This window comes from Ischnura elegans, chromosome 2 (genome assembly GCF_921293095.1).
Source record: "Ischnura elegans chromosome 2, ioIscEleg1.1, whole genome shotgun sequence".
Lineage (NCBI taxonomy): Eukaryota > Metazoa > Arthropoda > Insecta > Odonata > Coenagrionidae > Ischnura > Ischnura elegans.
The window spans coordinates 89,575,760-89,598,718 of record NC_060247.1 but is presented as its reverse complement, the minus strand read 5'-3'; the positions used below and the strand labels follow the sequence as shown (position 1 = coordinate 89,598,718).

Sequence of the window (22,959 nt, the reverse complement as noted above, 5' to 3'; positions counted from 1 at the left end):
ACTGCATTAGTAAAAATCTTCAGATGACGAATGCGGTTTTGATGTAACTCTCAAACTCTCAACTACAGAAAACTTACAATCATTTTAAAAATCTCACAAAGTCGTAATAAGGTTAATCACTCCAAATACTGTAAGCAATTTACCATTCGCAAGGAAGATATTAGGAGGGCAAATTGACAGATGTCACGGGATGGTAGTTTTCTGTGAGGAGCTGCGTCTCCAATACAAACACATTCTTAGTCAGACCCGCCCTAATAACAAATTTAGGTGTAGTACACCCACCACTAAACTACTTAGTTGGGTGTGTCTAAAATGGGTGACGGCTCCTGTCAGAAAACTAGAAGCCGGTTGATAGTTATAGATTTCCCCTCCAGTTTCTTAATTTAACAAAGCTGCGTTGTTTTAGCTATAGAAGTAAAAAAAGACAATAGCATTTATTACTATCCGCAGAGCCCTCTCTCTCTCTCGCCCTTAGACAACTAACACCCTGTAAAACTTTCATCGGCCATGCCACTACCATATTATTTCATTCCTATCTAGAAATCCTACCAGACCAATTGAGCTCCTCATAAGGATTCTCGATATCGCATACTCATACAGTCCAAATGAAAGCTTAAAAAGCTGCAAAGTAAATGATTAAAGGACTGGAAGAGTAAAAATAACCTATTCTCCAAAAAATAACCTATTCTCGCGGGTGGACTATTGCACACGATTTATATCGCCAGCTTTGAAAATTTTAATACACTTACCACGTCTACTGGTGTACAAAATGTCATTTTTTTGCATAAATGTGGTGCGTGTGGATAAAATCCGATTATTTTTTTTAACACTTAAGTATATAGAAACCGTTAATTTTAATAAAAAGGAAAATTTTATTCCATTCTCCAGTAGATGTTAGAACAGTTCTACCGCATCGACCTGAGTACCCTAACATATATTATTTCGATAAATTTGAATGCCTTCAGCGATTCGCTAAAGCCCTCTCTTAAAAATAGCATTTTTGAGTATGGAAGTTGAAACTTTGCAGAGTTTTTTTCAATATATAAATGCGTGTTTTGATGTAAAATGACATTCATAAGTTAATTTTAAAACAAAATACATGGCTTCAAAGTAGAACAAATTTCGCCGAAATTGCCCGCATTGCATTTTTTTCGAAATTCTGTTTACAACTAATGGCACACCATTTGTATTAATCCAACTCGTTACATATACGATATAATAATATTATCTATAATATCATTTAACGGTTTGTTGTTGTTAATGCTCATCGAATTTCACGACTTACAATTAGTTGTGGTATTTGTGGCCGTTACGATACAAAAAGGCGGACCCCGTTTTTTCCCGCGGGCTTGCAGCAATAACTGCAACGCCGTGACGCTTCGATGACGAATTCTGACATCCCTGTTAGAAAAGTTAGCCACAAGGGCGTACTCAGGATAAAAACTAGAGGGGGGCAAAAATCGTGTGCAGAAAAGTGTAACCAGAAAAGGTTATGAAACCAAAATTTCAAGTAAATTATAACGGCGTTTTATTAGTTTTTAATATATTTGCCCAGGAAAAATATTTTTATTTTAATTACATGTTTTATACTTATATCAATTTTCTTGGATTTAAGGAAAATATGTTCAAGAATATCGTTTTTAACTAAATTTACTTTTGCTTCTAGGGGGAGGGTAGCTGCCCCCTCCTGCCCTCCGGTGGGTACGCCCACGGTTAGCCGCATGAACTTGTGATCATACGCCATGTGGTCACCATGATAATAATCAATCTCTCTCCTTTTTGGTCTCATAACACCTACTACACATTTCTCCTCCCCTGTTTTTCGCATTTGAAGGCGTAATATTTCGCGAAGACTGTATTTCCTGAACTCCAAGCCCTCAGGTGTGCTAAATTTTATCATCTTCCAAAACGGCACAAATTTAATCAGCTCGATTGTCTCTCGTTTTATTCTGGCTTGTATTGGTTGTTTTCTTGCGTTCTGGGTTGAAACAGCAATAAACTAAGCACATCCAAGGACAAGAGGGTGCGCTGTCATCATGTCATCTAGAATGGAGGGAAGGAATGTAAGGCCTCCACAGGAGAATCAACAGCGTGAACTATCCCCACATCGATAAGGCGAGCATTCAGTTAGAGTTGAGTGGGAACTTCCGCCACCAGGAAAAACAGAAGAAGAACAAAGAAGGAAAACGCGTGATTTCGTCTCCTTAATGGCCTATCACAAGATCGACGTGAATCGAAGGTTTTCGCATCCCCAAGTTCTTGCCATATAATTATGCAACAAAGGTTTACTAAAAAAGGAACCTCTTTTACGCTGAGAAACTTTTAGCCTTTCTTTGAATCATGTTCCATAGATGTCTTCCTAAAGTATTCAACTTGTAAATAATCCCTACAAATATAGCGCACGCGTATATGCAGGTATGGCTTGGTACTTTTACCTCAAGGAAAACAAAAGAAAAGCAAACAAAGCAAACGCATGATAATGATCTGTGAGCTATCCCAAATGTCTTGCCTTCTATCTGTATAAGATACGTGCGTCAGAGAAGGAACCTACCTTTTAGCCCGAAAGTCTCAATTCATCCCGCGAAAATAGCTGACTGTTTTTTTCACTTGAATTAATCACAAGATAAAGAATCCCACTAAAGATAACGCGTTCATCTGCGCAGGTATGATTTGATTCTTCAAACTTAAGCATATAAGGAGAAAGTAATTTATGTAAGGTATTTTTTCATCTTATAAATAACCCATCAAAAGACTGACGTGATCTCGAGCCATTCGCCGCACGATGACCTAGTCTTAAATCTATGCAACAAGATTAATTAACGAAGAGACCTTCTTCCTCATCCAAAAAACCTTAATCCATGTCTCAACTGCAGCAGCAAAGACTCATACCGAAAGCTGGCATACAATTATTACTACGATTATCAACTTACTAGATAATTACTAAGCATAGAATCCCTTGATCAGATTTGACATTCCTGCGTACCTACTCTACCGGTAAATTAACCTTCAACCTTTCTTCGTCGGATCACCAACTTCCTCAGAGAGAAAAGAAAATATATTATACTATTTAATACAGATGCTTTACACATATGGTGGATTAAAAGGGGGAGTAAAATTTAAAAAGTAAATACTAACAAGAGCAATATTTCGGCCTCTGCGCTAGCGGCCAAGATTGAAATGCGAAATCCAAGATCATATGATCCCTGATAATTCGATTGGCTGATTCCAACGATGATAGCGCCTAATATTATGCTGTTTATATCGATTATATTTAAAAGTCACGAGGATAGAGAAGCAGTGGGATTTGTATAACGTCTATTTACTAGCGTTTTAATAGCAAATTTTGTCCATTTACCATTGTAACATTGAATTTAGGGGTCTCAATATTAGCCTTAGCCTTCGGTTACTGTGAAGCCACGTTGTACACTCTGGTTCACCTTTTTTTAAGGATTTACATGCATTGACCATAAATACACTCTTTTACAATGATTCATGGAGCGATGACACGGACGATGAGGAGTTTTCCTTAAGAAGGTGAATTTATATTTTTTAAAGTCAATAATTTAACTATTTCATAGGATCTCTTATGGCCAATAAGCTATTAAACACCAATCTTAAAATTTTCCTCGGTATGCTTTAAATCACTCTATCAGCTTTTGAATCCGAAGGATGTTTTGGATATGTGAAGGTGGAGTTTACTCCAAACCAAAGTCACGGACGTGTGAATAAAACACATTCTGAGTATAGGAGAGGGAGCAGTTTCTTTATACCGCTTCTCTTGGGATCGAAGCCAGGACCGTTAGGTCATAAACCAAGTTCTCTCCTTGCTTGAGTACCACGCTGCCCTATTTATGAAATAAATTGTGGCGAATATTGAGTTATGTTTCAATCATGCCACGTGAACGGCGGTAAAATTAATATGGACAAAATGCCCTGGACCGGGAATCCAAACACGGATCATTGGCTTCCATGCTCCTAACATCTAGCATCATGATCCTCGGTAAATTACCATTACATTCAAGGAACCTGCATAACGATTTTGTCTGCGCATTAACCGGGTAAGCCTAAGATCTACGTGCGAGACCATAGAGACCAGGATGAAGGATCATCAACGACACCTCAGCCTGGTACAACATCATAAGTCGGCGTTCGCAGAGGATGCCATTAACGATGACCATGTCATCAAGTGGAAAGACACGAAACTGCTCTGCCACGCCCGAGGCTTCCAGGACAGGGTGGTTAAAGAAGCAATCGAGATCCGGCTGACCAAAAGAAAAAAAGTTTTACCAATGGATACCACCTCAGCCAATCATGGAACTCAATTATTAGGCGCATTCACCAATCACATCCGGCATGACCCCTGGGGAATCGTATCTCGGCGCGGTTGTTCCATTCCTGCATCAAAATGGCATGAAGACGATGAGCTACGCGCCCTTCCAAACGTTGGTGAAGATGGATTTTATAACGCGAACGAAGGCCCGAGAAACATTCAGTGTTCTCATACGCCGGGAAAGTCTCTACATACTTTATCAAAGATCTGAGATTCGATTCCCGGCACAGGGGAATATTTTTCTTTTTAAAAATTATGCATAAGAGATACATATTTTTCTTAAGAGGAACTCCACTTTGGGCGTGATAACGTGACGTCCATCCCCTGCCGCCTCCCGTCTGCTGGCCGGCTATCCACGTGTACACCCTGCGGTGAAGGGGCAAACGAGAGACAGAGTTTTTCGACGAATCAGAACAGGTTGGAGAAGGCAATCTGGTCTGCAGATCGAGGTCCTGGATCGCTCATACACCCACCACCGCCCTGACTACAATCAAAAATCCGGAAGGGTCAAAATAATCGAGTTTTGTGTCTCCCGAAATCACTCCTCTCCGCGAAATTTTCTTCCGCATTGGTGAATTGGCAGAGATGGCTGACTGGGATGTCTGAAGGTAATAGACAAGCATATGCGTCTCAGGTGGCTTAGAGTTTGGGTTCCCTCAACGAAAACAGTAGGCACTCGGGTCATGATGCTTGCCGTCACCAAATCACAGACTCCTACCAGGAGAACTCTCTCTGTCGCTCGCTACGAGGACGACGAGGCTACTACGAAGTAGAATGCAGGGGCGCGACAGAATCAGCATTCGCATCTAACAGCTATTGCTCACGGTAGCATTTTCGAGGCTGCTTTATAACACCCACTACTTAAACGATAAACACATTCCTGCGATTTAATTATTATAAAAACAATGTTGAAGCGATAAGTTTAGAATGATAGTTTTTATTTATTTTATTTTATTTATTTAAGGAGTTGCTCACATACAGAATTTCTGCCAATTTACTGTGACGCAGTAACAACATTAAATTTTAACATAAAAAATCTCAACAAAGAGTACAGGAATTAGATAGTAAAGAACAAAATAGATGGCACGAGGAAATTTAGGAGGAAAAATGGGAGGTATATTTATTAGCCGAGGAATGGGACATGGCGAGTTTGACAAATGAGTTCAAGGGCAGAAAAAACGGATCAATATTGTATGGTAATGAATTGAGTAGGGAGCAAAGGCGGTGTTGGAGTGAGCGCTTACCGAGGGATAGTCTAGGGATAGGCGTATGGAGTAAGGAATGTGTACGAGTGGATCGGCAAGGCACTCTGAAATTGATGGATGAAAGAAAATCAGGACAATCAATGTGTAAATTTAGAATATTGTAATTAAGTTTTAAATATGTTTTAATCCTTTGTTGGTAGAGATCAGTGATTGATAGAGAAGATAGGAGTGAGCTGGAGGACATGACACTTAAGTGGAGAACTCTGTGTCTTACGATTCTGGCGAAGAAGCTGGTTATGCTGTCAAGAGAGGTGAGGTTAGAGGGAGCTGCGATGATCCATATGGGAAAGCAATATCCGGTGACTGGAAGGATAAATGCTGAGAAGTACGATTTTAGAGATGTGGGATCGGTTATTACTGTGTAGCGGTGGAGGAGACCTAAAGTGACATAGCTTTGCTCTTGATTAAATGAATGTGTTCCGAGAAGTTAAGTTTAGTGTCAGTTATGACGCCTAAATCCTTCACAGCCGAAACACGTTGAAGAGGTTCGGAATAAATGAATATTGAAAAGTAATAGTGGATTTTTTTAAGAGAAATCGAAATGGAATTGCATTTACTGAAATTTAAGTGTAGGTTTTATCGCAATGCATGTTGCCCACGGACAGATTAACGCTTATACGTTTCATAAACTCCAATTCTTTATTACTTATATCATGGAAACAAAATACTATCACGAGGAAGCCAGTTTTTTTAATTGAATGGATTTTTGAAATGTTTCATCGAACAATTTAGTGCTAGCAACAAGTACAAATAGATTAATGCGCATTTACCGGGCGTCCATTTTATACTAATCCGAAAGATGCTCTAATAGGCGTATGGTAGGTGTCGTTATGGATTACTATGTCTTTAAAATAGTAAAATCTACGCAGACGACGGAGGGACGGTGGCAGAAACTTAGAACTTAAACGCTTCGAGACCACAGGGAGATTGGGATGGTCTCGACATAAAACTAGTTGAAGCGATTGGACTTGAAGATACACGCTACATCCTGTAATTTAGTCGCGAAATAAACCTTTTTTCTCGAGTTTTTTTCTACAATTCCACTCAATTTCACATGAAAATTCTACTTCGTTCCTAGCGAGTTTTAGACATTTGATTTGAAAAGCGGAACATAACTCTACTCATCAAATTCCACTCCACAACTGGTGCCTGTGATTTATTTATGTACCAGAACATCTTAGATATAGGAAAAAGATTTCGTACTTTTCACCTGAGCCAGACCTGACACTCACTAAAAGTAGGCCTACGTTCTCAATAGTGATGTAGAGTTTAGGTTTTTTTCTACGAAATCAAATGGAATACTGAGATGAAAACTAAATACTATGGTAGCGGAATTAATAGTCCACGCTCGGTGACAGTTAATCCCTACCACATATATTATGCGTTCAATTTCAAATTGCAGGTTCATACACAGGTATATTAGTGCATATTGGAGGAAATTTACTGACCACTTACCAAACACCCTAGCGTCGGCTAGTAAGCAATCATATAAATATCGATGCTGTAGGGCCGGAACTGGGAGTTTTGTCAAGAGGCAAATATCAGATTGCTGCCCCCCTCTCCTGATCCCCCCTCGCTCCCTCCCACCCCCTCCTCTAAAATATAATACATCCTTAAGCTATTTTTTTGAGATCCGGTAATTGAAATTACACACCGTACGTTTGCAATTAAGAAGCTTTATTAATATAATTGTTTAATAATTTATAAATGGATAATTACAGTTCAATAATTTAATTAGAAAAACGAAATAACATTTTTAATAAACTTACCATATTTTGCCGCCCCTTGAAATTTGCCGCCCGGAGCACGTGCCTACTTTGCCCCGCTACATTGTCCGGGCATGTGCTGCTGTCAACGCTACGCTTCGTCTCATCAAATCCAAACGAAAGAACTATAGATACTAAAATTTCAATAATTTGATCAAAAATAGGTATGACCCGTGATATCTAGTCCAGGTAATGAGCATGTGAGATTCGGAAATAAGTGCATTTACTGATCCAATGGCTCGCCCGTTGAGGCTGACGAAACATGCCATATGTAATGATGGAGTGCTGCGTGCGACGCGAGGGTGGTCGGACAGCGGTGGGTGGATAACGGAACAATCTAAAAATATAAAAAAAGAATTTTTTTGATAAAATTTAACACCTTGAGCCCTAATGCTCAACACAAGACGAAACAGGAAAGTTCAGTCAATAATTTACGACAGAGAAAGGCAAGACGAAACGGGTTCTCATGTCACTGATATTTAGGAACCAGAGGATTGATGTTCTGGACAAATGCTACCTTTTTCAACCTTAGCCATGTGATCATACCGCTTCGCGGTTCCAATGAAATGATTCGCTCCTACTATCGGAAGTTTTGACTGTGATAACCTCGAAGATAAGTTATGTATTCGACAAGGCCCACTCTCCGGAAAACGATCAACACTAATCCATGGAATTTTCATGCGCTTTATAACTCATTTACAAAATTAGGCTGTCACCAGGTCTACTTAGAGACTCAAATATTTATTAGGATGACTGCTGAACTATAAAGGACGAAGTAGTAGTCGTCCGAAACGTTGATATATCCAAGCCTGACCGATTCAGCGTAGTTGTCGGTCAAGGATAACCGCGCAAGAACTCGATCGATTGTTGCCGGCCATCATATTTATATTTCAAATGTTGCATTGTTCATTTAAAGCATATTTAACCCCGTTTATTGTAAAAAGGTACTTATTTAATGGCTAGCAAAACTAATCCGGAAATATTTTCATGTTTTATCGCGCGAAGCATTACGGATTTCTCTCATCATATCCACATTCCAATGTCCTCATTGAATACATGACATATTGATATGTTAGAGGTTATCATGCTCAAAACTTCCAGTAGCAGGTGCACTCATTCTATTCTATTAGAACTGCCAAGCGGTAAGATCACACGCATAAGCTTGTAAAGGGTAACATTTGGTTGTATTATTGATCTTCTGGATCCCAAATATCATCGACTTGAGAACTCGTTCCGCCCTGCCTTTCTCTGTCCCAATTATTCACTGAGCTTTCCTGTTTCGTCTTGTGCTGAGCATTTGGCCATTAGGAGTTGACTTTAATCCAAATTTTCCTTTCTTTCAATGTTTTTAGGCTGTTCTTTTTTCCCCCCATAGCCGCTGTCCATCCACTATCGTGCCGCTAGCAGCGCCCCATCATTCCCCATAGCATATTTGGTCTGCCTCGACACGCGAGTCATTGGTCCGGTAAATTTACTTCTTATTGACTCCCACATCCTCCTTCCGTGGACTGAATAACGCGGACCATACCTTTTTATGATAACATTTATGAAAATTTTGGATCACGAGTACATTCAACAGGATCGGGTGATACGCCGTGGAGCAGCACCGACGGCAGCAGCGTCTACATGTTTCCTTTCGAGACGTCTCTAGGGTGTTTGGTAAGGCGTGAGTTTATCTCTTCGAGCGGGCACTTATCAAAATGTAGATGAAATAAATCTAATTGTTTTAATTCTTTTAAGACTGTAAAATACTAAGATAATGGAGTTCCTCAATTTTCCGCTCGCTGAATGGGATATTTGTGGTCATGGGGTCGCAGTGTGGTTCCAATCCCTCCGGCTCCAAATATTCCGGTTGCCTCAACCGCAAATTCATTGCTCTTGGGGAAGGAAAAATAAATATAAGTCAAGACCCTCGCTTGTCCCTGACGAGATCTCCACAAATAGGAGTGGGGGGAGTGAAGTGGTCGCCTTTTCTCACTGGAGGACGACCGCCACCGAAAATTGAGAATTTACAAATGCCAAGGGTTCAATAAGAAAGTAGGGCTAAAAAGGTCAGTTCAGCTGCGCCTCTATGCGGCACACGTTTGGGCAGTATTTTGTGGTAAAATACACGTGCCTATTAGACATGTGTCAAATGGGAAACAATGATTCTTCCTGGAGATGACCATTTGTGAATTGACCGGACTTTGTAGACTATCTCTCGGGTCCTCAAAAGACGCTAAGGGGCGGTTTTATGATGTACAGTCACTTTCAAAAGATTTACGACGCCAGTTTGTGGCGCCACTTCTGCTTCCCGGGGAATTTTATTTTCCCTTACTCTTTTTGTTTTCCTTGGTTACTCACAGAAAATATTTCGTTTGCGGGTGAAGATATATTCACTCGGGGGATATTTTACTTGCAAATTGATCATTCTGTTTCGATTCATGCCGGATTTGATGATTATTTCGTGTGAATTTATTCCGCACTTTCAGCGATTTTCCTTGTTTGTTTATATTTTACGTATTACAATACTTTATCTGGAGGCAGACGTGGTGGTCTAGTGGGAGTGAACGACTATGAAGTGACTGTGAAGGCGATCGTTAGAAGTTCGACTATCCAACGCGGAAATTTGTCTCACAATTTTTTAAAACTCGTTTACTTCTTTTGTATTTCTTTATAGGTTTCAAACTATTTTAAATTCGCAGCAACACTATCATATACTATTTTTAGTTGCAATGAGTCACATAGAAGTTAAAAATAGGGTAAGTATGGCCTTAACCTTTTTAAGAATGGCTACATTTAATAGGCAAGGGTTTCGAAAAAAAGGGGCAGCCATTGGTTAAGCGCGGATAAAAACCGGCGTTAGCGTTTTGAACCGTTAAAACACTGGTGCAAGGAGTTATTCGAGGAGCTTTTCGTGTTATTACGAGAAACTTACCATTATTTTTGGATTAATATCGATCTTAATTATTTGCTTAAATACATTTACCTCGCACTCTCCTTGGTTTTCTTGGTTGTGCTATCAGATTTGAAAACTTTTTCGCTCCTTTAAGGAGTGTGAGCATTTTGTGATCATCGATATTCGTAAGCTTACATTTTTGTGCGTCATTACATGATGTCTAAGTTTAGTTATATAACATAGCCTTCATAATGATCATTCTCAATAAGCCGTAAATTGCATTCATAATCATCACATACTAGGTACTTCACTAGGGTTTCGCATTGAATGCGTTCTCTGGTACCCAATTAATGCAACGATTCAACTAATCTCTCAGAACGGATTTGTCCAATTAATCGGTGGGCTGAAAAAGAAACTTGCCGCTTTTATACCCTATTGTGAATGCAAAACCTAAAGGGCCTACAGATCTCACTACTTATTGTAGTGACACACCTTTCTATAATCATTGCGTTAGGTCGAGCGCATTTTTAAGTATTTCAATCCTGTAGGAGTCTATATTATTCATATGTTGGTATAAAAAGACATTAAAACTCTTTATAAACTATGCGTAAGTACTGAATAATAATTATGACAATCAATACATAGAAGTCATAGGTTTTCATGAGCAAAAATAAATTAGGAAAAACCTGAGACTTCATCACAGCAATATTACTAGTATGTGACAATTGAAGATTGCCATAGTTTTGAATTGGTAATCATTGGAAAAGGACCTGGGAACCATGAACAATGGAAACGCGAACTAAAGGAAAAAATGTGATTCACAAACAACTTCATCGATAATTCAGAACCAATCTTGAGCTTCTGAGCTATGGAAGAGCAAAGGAGCAGGCGGTTGAATCCAGCCTTACGTGGACAGATAATAATAGATATGGTGGAGGAAGGCAAAACCGTTGACTAAATATCTGGGCTGCTGACTTTGTCCCGGAATACTATTTATTACCGGGTAAGGTGTTTCAAGGAAGACGACGCGTCGCTGATAGACAGGCGAAGGAGCGGCATACCTCGAGCCACCCACGATTTCGAGGAGAGCATGATTCGCCATTTGATCGAGGATAATAATTTTTGCCAGTAGATGCTTTATCCAGAGGGGTGCAATTTGAAAGCGGTTTCGTTTCGACCCGGAGGGAAACGAAAATACGAGGCCTAGGTTTATTTTCGTTCCCGCACGAAATTAAAATCACCAAGGAGTTTAGTTTCGACCCGGGACGAAACTTTAATCCCAGAAACGAAACTAAATAAATCGAAACCCCGCTGCTGATCACTAAGTTTCGATCCCAGAAGTTGAGTGGAAGGGGAAAAGAGGGAATAGTTTCGACCCATTTCATATTCGACTGAATACTGCGTTGCGCATTATGAGTGGAAAAGTGCCCCATGAATTTAGAGGCGGTTGGGCGAACCTCTACTCCATTCAACCATTCTTCGTGCTAGGTGCGGGTGGGTCCGGGTTACGGTTACCCTCTTTTTCATATACACAGCCTTAAACATGTACTAGCCATTCATAGAAATTATACGTCTAATCTTTCCCAACTATAGTGTTCGAAGTTGAGAATGTGGTCCCTCCGGTGCGAAACGTAATCAACGTTTCCGCGTCAGAGGTTTGGTTTAGTTTCTACCCGAAGTAGTTTTGACTCCGATTTCGTTTCCACCCTCATTTTAGCTCCACGGGCTTTTATTATTTTTCGCTTCGTTTCTAAATTTCGCTCCCGGGAATGAAACTATTGAAATTTTACTAGTTTTGACTTTCGTTTAGTTTCGACTGCCATCCCTGCTTAGAAGACGGGTGATGGAGCTTAGTATTCAACTTCTCAAACATACCCTCAAGCCATTCCAAACAGACCAGCAAAAACATTTGAGGCGGGAAAATTTTACTTAGCGAATGGGCTATTTGGAACGTCATAATTTACGCAGCATATAATAAGGAAGAATAGAATTGCGGAGGATGACGAATACATGGTATGAAACAAATTCTTTCGAGTAGTAAATTGCAAAGAATTGTCTGCATTCTTTTTTCAATAACAATACACGTTGATTCATAAGTGTATGAGAGCGCATTGGATGTATCAAGTGTGAATGACAGCCGGTGAACGAATGCATTGGGAAATTAAACAATATTTTATATTTTAGATTCACAAATTAGGTTATTATATTTTTTGTTAAATTATTACTCGTTGAACTTCATTTATAAGGCGATCAAAAATAGTGAAAGCTTTATTTTTATTTTTAAATCACCTAGACCATAGTGTCATTAATAATGAAAGGAAAAGAGTGGCTCTTTCCTGCCGGTCTTACACGAGTACATTAGCTGCATGTATGAGGATTGTACATTAGCCGAGGCCAGGTTATTATCCAAGCTTTACCGGGTTACGGTTACCCTCTTTTTCATATACATAGCCTTAAAAATGTACTAGCCATTCATAGAAATTATACGTCTAATCTTTCCCAATTCCTAACGTTAAATGACTCATTATCGTTAAAGAAATTATAAAGCTGTTGCTGTGAATTTACAATGATTGGAAATATATAAAGAAATACGAAACGAGTGAATGATCTGAAAAAAATATGAGTATAATGTTTCCAACGCCGAGGATTCGATCTCACAATCTCCAGCATCAAAACCGCACGGTTACTCCACTAGGTCACCAAAATTGCGTTCATGGGTTGTTTTAAAATACATACAATAGAAACCAACAGTCAAAACCCGTACCAACGATCAAGTATGTAGTAAATGCACACGAAATACTCAAATCTTAAATAGTTAAATCTCAATACTTAAATCTGACATAAATCGAAACAGAATGATTAGCACGTAACATCCCCCCCTCCCCCCCGAGTGAATATATCTTCACCCGCAAACGAAATATTTTCGATGAGTAACCAAGGAAAACAAAAAGAGCAAGGAAAACGAAAATTTCTCGAAAAGCCGAAGTAGCACAACAAACTTTGCCCTTAAATGTTTGAAAGTGACTGTACCTATGATTAGTGTTAACCGTTAAATGATGAAGCCGTAACATGGACTGGGAATGGTTTTAACTTATCGCGAAGATAAGTAGCTTAGCGAAAAGGTCGATTAAAGTAGTGGCCATAAATGTCAACTTCAACTTTTACACGATGCAAAATGTCATCTAAAGATTATAAAATACGTCAAAGTAGATAAATATACCTGTACACATACTATACACTCCGTTCCTTTAACTTAACTCTTCAAAACATTTACGTCCCCTCTGTTTTGCGCGAGTGAAGGCGTAAGCTTCGCGACAAATGTACACTGTCGTGCAGTATAAATGTAAGCCGAAAGCAATCACCCATTGTCACTCGAGTACCCTAATGATATCTTAGATAATCAAGTGATTGCAGGGGCGCAGCCAGGAATAAAGGCTGGGGGAGGTTTCGGTGCCGGGGTGTGTGGGGGTATGGTATACCCACCGGGATAAGCTGTAGGTGCGAGATTAGCAATTTGCGGAATTTTAAGATAAATGGTTCAAAATGGTGAGTTTTACGGCTTTCTAAGGCATATTTTATTAATCATTGCGCTAGTCTATTAGTAATATGAATCCAATGAAGTAAAATGATTTAAACTTAAAAATTTCTCTAATCTCTGGGGGTTTATTCCCCAAAACCCCCCCCTCGCTGCGCCACTGAGTGTTTGAGTACCTACTCCACTGAATACTCTCTCACTTACTCATTGCCTCAACCCGCAGATTGGCTAGGGTTGCGGGGTGGATTCACCCAGCCTGCACATTTAATCCCACCTGTTCTGCATATTTGACAGTTAGTTTTCGCGAATACAGAAGCTCAGGCTCACATCTTTTCAGTTCCCATTTACCAGCCTTTTTATCACCACAATACCTCGGATACTTCTTTCATCCTATCTTCCATTTTTTTTCTCTTTCCAGATGTTTGTCAGTTAATCACGTTTATAGGCTTCCGTCGGTTCTCCATTCTTTGCATGTGCCCACTAAATTCCAATCTCCTGTTCAATACTTCCTCGGAGGTTTTTTCGGTGTGGAACATCGTTATTTCATTTTCTATTCTATCTACTACCAATACTCTGATACAGTCCTCGCTGGAGCATACGACTTGAAATGCGCAGAATAGAGATAATAAGTGATTGGAAGGTATTAAGGAGGGGAACGCAGATGAAAGCGAGCACATGGCAGGCAGAATTTTCAGCATAGCGTCTCATTTTAGAAATGGTGATTCGAGCCATCATTATCATTATAATTAGTCAGCAATCCACATCTACGTATTTCTTCTCCTTCACATCCTTCCTTACCTGTTTCATTCGAGGCCTTCCTTTTCCGTTCTTGCCATCTACTTTTCTCCGACGATTGTCTTCATCAGACCATTATGTCTCAAGATTTGCTTGCATCAACCAGTGCCTGTAATACTTTCGCCGACTGATTATTAAATGCCTAGTCGTCAGCGAACCTCAATGATTTTTACATTATCTCTTGATTTCGACTCCAGCCTCTGACTCATCTCATGCCTTCCAGCAGTGGACAGCAAATCGGAATCGTAGAGGAGCATCGATCATTATGCTTCCCCGCCAACTCAGTCAAAGAAGAGACAAGGCCCACCACATAATCCAATAAGGCTGGCCACTAGCTGGAGGCATTCAAATTCATTGAAAGTAAATGAAATATTCCAAAGCTGGAAACAAAAATCACCAGCATAATCCCGCCGCGGCGCGCCGGCGTTAACCTTCCACCTGGGACAATCGCCTTTTAGAAAATAGACTCTTCCGGTTCCAATATCAACTACTTTGCACTGCTGTAAACTTTCCCGGGGACTGTACAATTTCGAACGCCTTCCTTCTCGGTTTCCAATCTCTGCATTTCTCCCTGAGTAACTTCCCAGAATTGATGCAAATAAAAAAAAGATCAGAAACCAATTCTCAAGAAGGCCTTCATAAAAGTCGGCACGCCACTGAAAATATTTCCCTTATAAGCATAAATTCTCCGCGCGATTGCTCTCCTTTTAGGGCGACTGAATTTCACAGGCATACAAAATCTTGAGTAAGGCTTTCAAATAACCGGATTGAATACATTTTTACAGCCATTTCCGTGGACTCAAACAGCAAAATATCGCGATAGAGAGCGTATAGAATGTTCATGACAGAATTTATCCGAGATGTGCTATGGAATTTTAGATTCTAGAGCATTACATTTAAATCGAGTCATAAGGTCTATTTTTAAATACAGAGCTATATTGAGAGATGGAACGGCAGGTTATCAGAAATGGGTAAGGAAGCACAGGAAGATCCCTGAATTAAACCAAAGGTTTTTCATTAACAATAAGCAATGAAGGGACCATTAGAAGAACTGAAGTCTTCATTAATATGCGACCTAGTCAAGGTTATCAAAGATAAAGAGTTCGGGGAAAAAAGAAAGTGATGGATACTTCTCAATTTTTCCAAGAATGTACAGAGATATGGGTAGTGCAGAGAAAGGAATTACCGCACTCACCTTGAATGAATGTAATACACATTATAGTGGCCAAGGTCGAATTACGCTCTACTCTCACCAATATAAACAAACCTTTCGGGCTTGATTACTGAGTGAGGTAAATCTAGTGTGATAAACATAGAATCTTAAGACTGCGAGGGCATAGATCAATGAGGAACAGCAAGATGACAACACAGATGATAGGGTTCTATAGGTAGGAAAACATTTAAAAAAATTGTATTTTGCAGAGGCTTATCTAGAGCCTTATATTACGAGCTCGCGATGCTTTGCAAAACCTCACAATTTTGGACTAATTTGTGATTGATATTCATGCAATATTCCTCGCACCGATTATTACCTAACGTGTCAACCAGCGCTAGTAAACCCTTCACCGACTGATTCTTCCATGCCAGATTCTCTATAATTTTTACACTATCCCTCGATTTCAAGTATTGCCTCAAACTAATCTCACGCCTCTCGCACTATTTCTTCCGTATTAAACAGTATAGACGATACCGGACAAACCCTGCCTCACACCTCGGCCAATACTTGTCCATCCTGACTCTTCGTTAGCATCCCTAACTTGAGATACTTGACTTAAATCTTTCCACTTGCTTCACAGCTTTGATCTCTCTCCGCGTAACTATTACGATCCGAGAGATAGTTTACAAAATCCGATCAATAACACAAATGGTCATCATGAAGAAGAGTCACTATCTCCTATTTGACGGATATCTAATTGACACGTGTATTTTACAAGGATGTTGTATTTATCTGGAGGCGCTGTATTCGAGTTATAAGCGTGGTCAGAATTCCGCCATCTTGGTTTGACAATTTTCGGACTTACAATTAGTCTCAAACGTGTGCGTATGTCCATAATCAAGTATTCCATTCCTTATATTCCTCTGATTTATAAAATGAAATGAAAATGCAACAAGCATTCTATTGGATCGAAGTTTTTCCCGGCGAACAAGTTGAAGGAATTCTTCTCGGGTTTTCCACCGGTTGAGGCTTTCCATGACCGACGTTTCGAGGCTCGACTCGAGCATCGTCATCATCGTCATCGTCATCGCCCTGATGACGATGCTCGAGTCGAGCCTCGAAACGTCGGCTATGGAAAGCCTCAACCGGTGGAAAACCCGAGAAGAATTCCTTCAAGCATTCTATTCCTTATATCGCCTCTGATTTATAAAATGAAAATGCAACAATTACTTCTCGATTGTCGTCGCAGTTTTCCGATCGTTTGTCATACTACTGTGTATATTAAACTGTGCTTATAGTCAAATCGTGGTGACAATATATCGTCGTGAACATACTATCGTACTATTATTGCGTCCGGTCCGCTATCGTAAGATTTCTATTGGCTATAATATTATTAATTACCAGTAGAAGTGCAGGGGAATGGATATTTTACACTTGTAAAATGTTATTTTCGGCTAAGGTAGTTGCGCAGCTGAACCGTGGTGATTGACAATAATTTTCCCTTGGGAAAAGATATTCGACGCATATTTTCACGAAGCCTTCCCATAATGAAAGGAAAAAGGTTTACTGTGTTCGTTTGCGATAGTTTTTTTAACGTAACAACGATCACGACCGAATATTTCAGCAAATAGTTAGCATTGACTCTTATGGGATTATCATTGTTTTGTTCAAAGTATCTATCTATCACACCCAAGCGCACCCATTCCTTCCACACAGCGCTCAACGCTCGGAACCAGTGGTGCCCCCTCCAGTATATTTACAACCTCCTTGGAATTTTACCACAGAGCATGGTCAAAGCGCGTGCCCCATAGAGGCGCAGCTGAATTGATCTGTTTAGCCCTGTTTTCTTAGTTAACCCTTGGCATTTGTAAATTCTCAATTTTCGGTGGCGGTCGTCCTCCAGTGAGAAAAGGCGACCACTTCACTCCCCCCGCTCCCATTTGTGGAGATCTCGTCAGGGACAAGCGAGGGTCTTGACTTATATTTATTTTTCCTCGGCCAAGAGCAATGAATTTGCGGTTGAGGCTTACCGTGTAAACCGGAAGACCACGAGACACAGGGATCGAAACCGCACTGTGGCACCACGGCCACAATTATCCCTTTCAGCGCAGCGGAAAAGTGAGGGCCTCCATTATTTTAGCATTTTATGGTCTTAGACCTTTACAAACTTAACCGTGTGATCTTACCGCTCGGCAGTTATAATAAAATGAATCGCTGCTGCTACCGGAAGTTTTGAGCGTGATAACCTCGAAGGCATCAGTATATTATGTATTTGACACGACTCTCACTCCAGCTCACGATCAATACTAGTCCGTGGACTTTTCATGCGTCACATAATTCATTTCCAACATTAGGCTGTCAACCGATTCAAAATGGGGACCCCAAAATTTACAAGGCTGACTACAGAACTGAGGAGAACGAAGTAGTAGCCGTCCAATCGTTGATATATCAAAGCCTAATGTATTCATTGTAGCTTCCGGGCAAGCATAACCGTGCAAGATCGATCGTAGCCTACCCTCATATTTTTATTTAATTGATTACCTTGTTATTTAAAGCTTTCTACGAGGGCTGTTCGGAAAGTAATCTGTGTTTACTCGCTACGTGAAGAGTGACGCAATTGTTGTGCCGGCACGCGGCGTTCAGTCGTGGCAGAGTGAAGGTCGTTTGAGTGCTCGTTGGTTTTTGGTGGCTTGTTTAAATGTGAGTTGCTATAGAAAATCCCGCCAAGTGTGAAGTGCTTGCTGTCATTCGATTGTTCACAGCTGAACCATGTAGTGATGGGCAAAGTCGATCATTTTAGTGATTCAATCATTTTGACTCGAGTCACATAAGTGATTCAATCAATTGATTCAATCACTATGATCGAAAAGACTCAAATGAATCAAGATCGAAAAGACTCAAAGGAATCAAGATCGAAAAGACTCAAAGGAATCATGATTGAAAAGACTCAAAAGGAATCATGATCGAAAAGACTCAAAAGGAATCAAGATCGAAAAGACTCAATCAATGGATGTAATAAATCACTTTGAATAATCGAATAAATACTGCCTCATCTGCGAAGAGCATTGGTAACGCTGATTGCTATCCATATTATCATTTCATATACTATTTTGATTGTGAATTCCTAGATGAGTAAATTAGATTGCAAAAATGAAGGAAGTAGTGTCATGAAAGTATTTGGGAAGGCAAAACTGCCACAGTTTCTTAACACTAATAAAATAATTTCTAACTATAGTTGATCAAAATATAACACAAAATTCACCACACACTATGCATGAATCTGATCTGCAGAATAATTTTATGAACGGAACAATAAAATGTAACCAGCTTTAACTTCTACTTCTTAACGTTCTCCTACAGGAGTCATCTTAATATTTTCCTTTTACGTGTATTGGTGTTATTAATACTGATAACTGCTGAAAAACGTTTAAGAAAAAGATTACACAAGTATTCAGTTCTTCATAACATAGTATTTAATTTTCTCACAACTATTTCTGCCCTGATGAAAAGAGATCAAGCATCGATCGTTCCAAATTTTGAAACAAACCGGAAACCGAGATGATTGATTTGAAACCGGAAGTCGGATTGATTGATGATTGATGATCGACTTGTTTAACGAAATGAATCATGAGTCATTTGATTCACCTAGTGATTCAATCTTTTTGATCGAATCGTTCATGATCGACCCATCACTAGAACCATGTTCAGCAGCAGCAATACATGGGGAAATTTGTGCTGTCTATGGCCCAAAGATTATGTGTGAAGGAGTTGTTCTAGAATGGGTTTATGCATATGAAGAAATGGCTTGGCTCCCAGCGATTAGAGGATGATGAAGAACTCAAAGATGCGGTCACGGGATGGCTCTAGGCATTAGCGGAGATTTTTTTGCAGAAGGAATTTCAAAGTTAGTTTAAAGGTACGATAAGTGTCTAAATGTTCATGGAAATCATGATGAAAAGTTAATGAAAGTTGTAGTTTTAAGATGCATACAATAAATTTTGTATATTTACTTTATCGTTTTATTTATAAGAAAAAAACGGAGGTTACTTTTCGAGCAGCCTTTGTATTTCCTACTTTCTTGTTTGTTGTAAAAAAATACTAATTGAATGACTAGGATTACTTACCCAGAAACATTATCATTTATTATCGCACGAATAATTATGGATTACTCTCATCAAATTCATATTCCCACGTCCAAACCAAATACACAACATATTGATAAATTCGAGATTATTATTAATACTACCGGTAGCAGGAGCCATTCATTTTATTAGAACTGCCTAGCGGTAAGATCTCATGACTGAGCTTGCAATTGGTATAATTTGGCCGGATTATTCACTTTTTGGTTCCTAAGAATTAGCGACTGGAGAACCCGTTCCGTCCTCTCTTTCTCTGTCCTAAATTATTTAATGAGCTTTCCTGTTTCGTCTCTTGCTGAGAATTGACCTTTAAATAAAAATTTGTCAATAAATAAATAATAAGAAAGGACAATATTTTATCATAATCACCATTAGTCCAATTGCATGTCCAATTGCATGCTGCATGCTGGTGATTGATCACCCCCTGCCAAACACCCTAGAGGTGGCTCGCAGGGTATTATGTAGATGTAGATTAGAATATCCAGTAATTGACAATTTATATGTACCAGACCTGAGATTGTCGACTGCACTGGAGAATGAGTGCCACAAAACTTTCGACGATTCTGCCTGAATTATCTAAAGCATTAATTTGACTAGATAGATTTTGATATGATTGCACAAGAATGATTCACATTTATTTGTTCCAACAAGCAAGGGAAAAGAAATTCCCAATGTTTAGAGTGGGATATAGAGGCTTCGAGAAGGGCATCAGGGCTAACAGTGTATAAAATTAATAAATAATTAAGGCGCCTAGATAACGTTGCGGCCAGCGCGGTGGCTCCGAAAGATTTAGGCCCGTGTTTCGACTCCCGGTCCCGCGAGAACTTCTCACTAAGGCTGTCAATGCACGGGGTGGGCAGTAAATATACCACATTTAAAAGACTCCTACCGTGAAATAGTTTAGAAATTATATTTTCCGTCGAAGAGTACTCGGCGATATGCAAAGAATCCATATTATAACTAATCTCTTACCAACGGATGAGATGCACCACAGAAATGCTTATCACTCCTCAGAGTCTGTAAGATTATTCAGTTTTTTTCCTGGCAATTAAATTTTCGGTTGCTGATACCAGAGAAGCAAACACGCGCACCAAGAAACGTCATGATAGACACAGCATCCTAAAAAGTCCTCAATCAATAATAATCATTGCTACTATATCAACATTTACAAATGAAAATGGATTTCTAGCCAAAGCTACTCAGAAAAATTATTCATTATCCTCGTAGAGTTAGCCTCGAATCTAGTGACTTTTAATAGGTATCTACATTTCAAATATTATCCACCAAACCACGCTCAAGTATATTAACACACCCTATCATTGAACAATTTATTCCTATGTATGCCATTACCTGTATTACTAGACAGATATCTCGAATACTCAGGATTAAAGGGTATAAATTTTTACATCGTTCGTAAGATATTTTTCTTTAAAATGAGACAATTAGTATGAAAATCCATTCAAAGTGATAAACCGCTCTAACTAAGTTAACACAGCTAGCCCTTTATATCCTCTTCCTGTCACCAGTGCTGGGCATTTTTGAGAAGTTTTAGGAATTATTAGCAATTCTACTACAGTACACAGAAAGTTGAAATTAAAAAGGGCACATTTAGGACTCTACCATCTGGTGTATTTTCTACGCAATGACTCGTATTAAAGAACAATTCTAGGTAGATATCAGATAGTAATATTTCAGTGGTAATATAAAGATAATCAAATTCAAACAGACATAAGTAATATTACATTGCTCGCAGATCTACAAGGTTTCATAAAAACTTAATATTACGTCATTAGCACTCTAGAACTTCGAATTTTGCCAACTTTGGCCAGTTAAAAAATTCGTGTGTTGGAACCCCGATGTGAATTTAAGGACATGGCTTGATTCTTTCCTCAGGGGGCCATCCTGGGGATGCTGGTGGGCCAAGTGCTGACCTTCTGGGTGGCGGCCGGCGCCCTGGCGACGGACACTAGCGCCGTGAAGACGCCCTCCGACATTCTGCCCACGTCCATAGCGGGGTGCAACGCTTCCTCGGCATTCGTCGACCCTACACCCATATCCTCCGCTTTCACCTCGCCACGCGACTTCCCTCTCGGCAGCCCCGGGGTGGAGCCACTGCCGACGGCGGGAAGCGAGGGCGCGTAAGTAACGCCGCCAACAGCGAAGGCATCGCACAAGCGGGAAAACGCTGTTGAAAGGGCTGAGATCGAAAAAAAAGCTCACGAAAAACAAGTTTGCGCATTAGTTTTATTTATTTATTTTACTCCTCCTCTCAAACTGAACTTCCAACATCAAATCACATCAAGATCAATTCTCTTTCACTGTAACTATGAATCCTATTACTTATACAGGAAAGGTTACACTGGTCCCTCACACTTGTTGTGCCATTTTCCCATTTGTACGATTAAACGCACAATCATCACCGCTGAAGAAGTTGTCTACATATTCACTGGCAGCTGGTCCTCCGCTCGGGTATATAATATGGGGCAGGGGCGAATCTATGGGGGGGAAGGGTTAAGGGGGCTATAACCCCCCTTGGGTATCCAATATACATTAGATAGAATTGTAGTTTTTTCGAACCCCACTACAGCTGTTAGGTTAACCCCCACTTAGACCCCCCCCCCCTTGTCCCTATTCTGGATCTGCCACTGATCTGGGGCAAAAATTGAGAGGGTGGTGATGGTGGTAACTACGAATCCTATTGATGAAATAAGATTCATACTTTCCCAGCGAATTAGGTGGGTAAACAGATCTCGGGTTCTTATCTCGGGCTATCTCGGGTTCTTATCGGCTTAAAAACTCCATTCTTACAGACTCTTCTAGCTCCAACTCGGGGCTCATCCTAAGCGCTGTTGAATGTCGTATTATTAAACGACAAATAGAATGAAATTCAGCAGCCCTGAGGATGAACCCCAAATCGGAGCTTGTAACGTCGTCAAAAATGGAGTTTTCAACCCGGTTGAAATCTCGATAAAAGTTTACCCGTATGAATCCTATTCCCTTCCTCCCACTTCCCCGCATGCTTCACATGCTCCCTTCAAACACGGTTTTCATTATCAAATGCCCGCTTAATACTCGCTGCGCCCATACCCTCTGTC

The 22,959-nt window shown here is 39.9% G+C and overlaps 1 protein-coding gene across 1 annotated transcript in view; it reads left to right on the top strand.

Annotated features, from left to right (window-relative positions):
- The window catches only part of LOC124154143 (sodium-dependent multivitamin transporter), a 50,839-nt gene that overhangs the window by 17,303 nt on the left and 10,577 nt on the right, over positions 1-22,959 (top strand). The window contains exon 10 of the mRNA XM_046527677.1: positions 21,758-22,002. Within this exon, the coding sequence (XP_046383633.1) occupies positions 21,758-22,002 (245 nt within the window). The remainder of the gene's footprint in view (positions 1-21,757; positions 22,003-22,959) is intronic.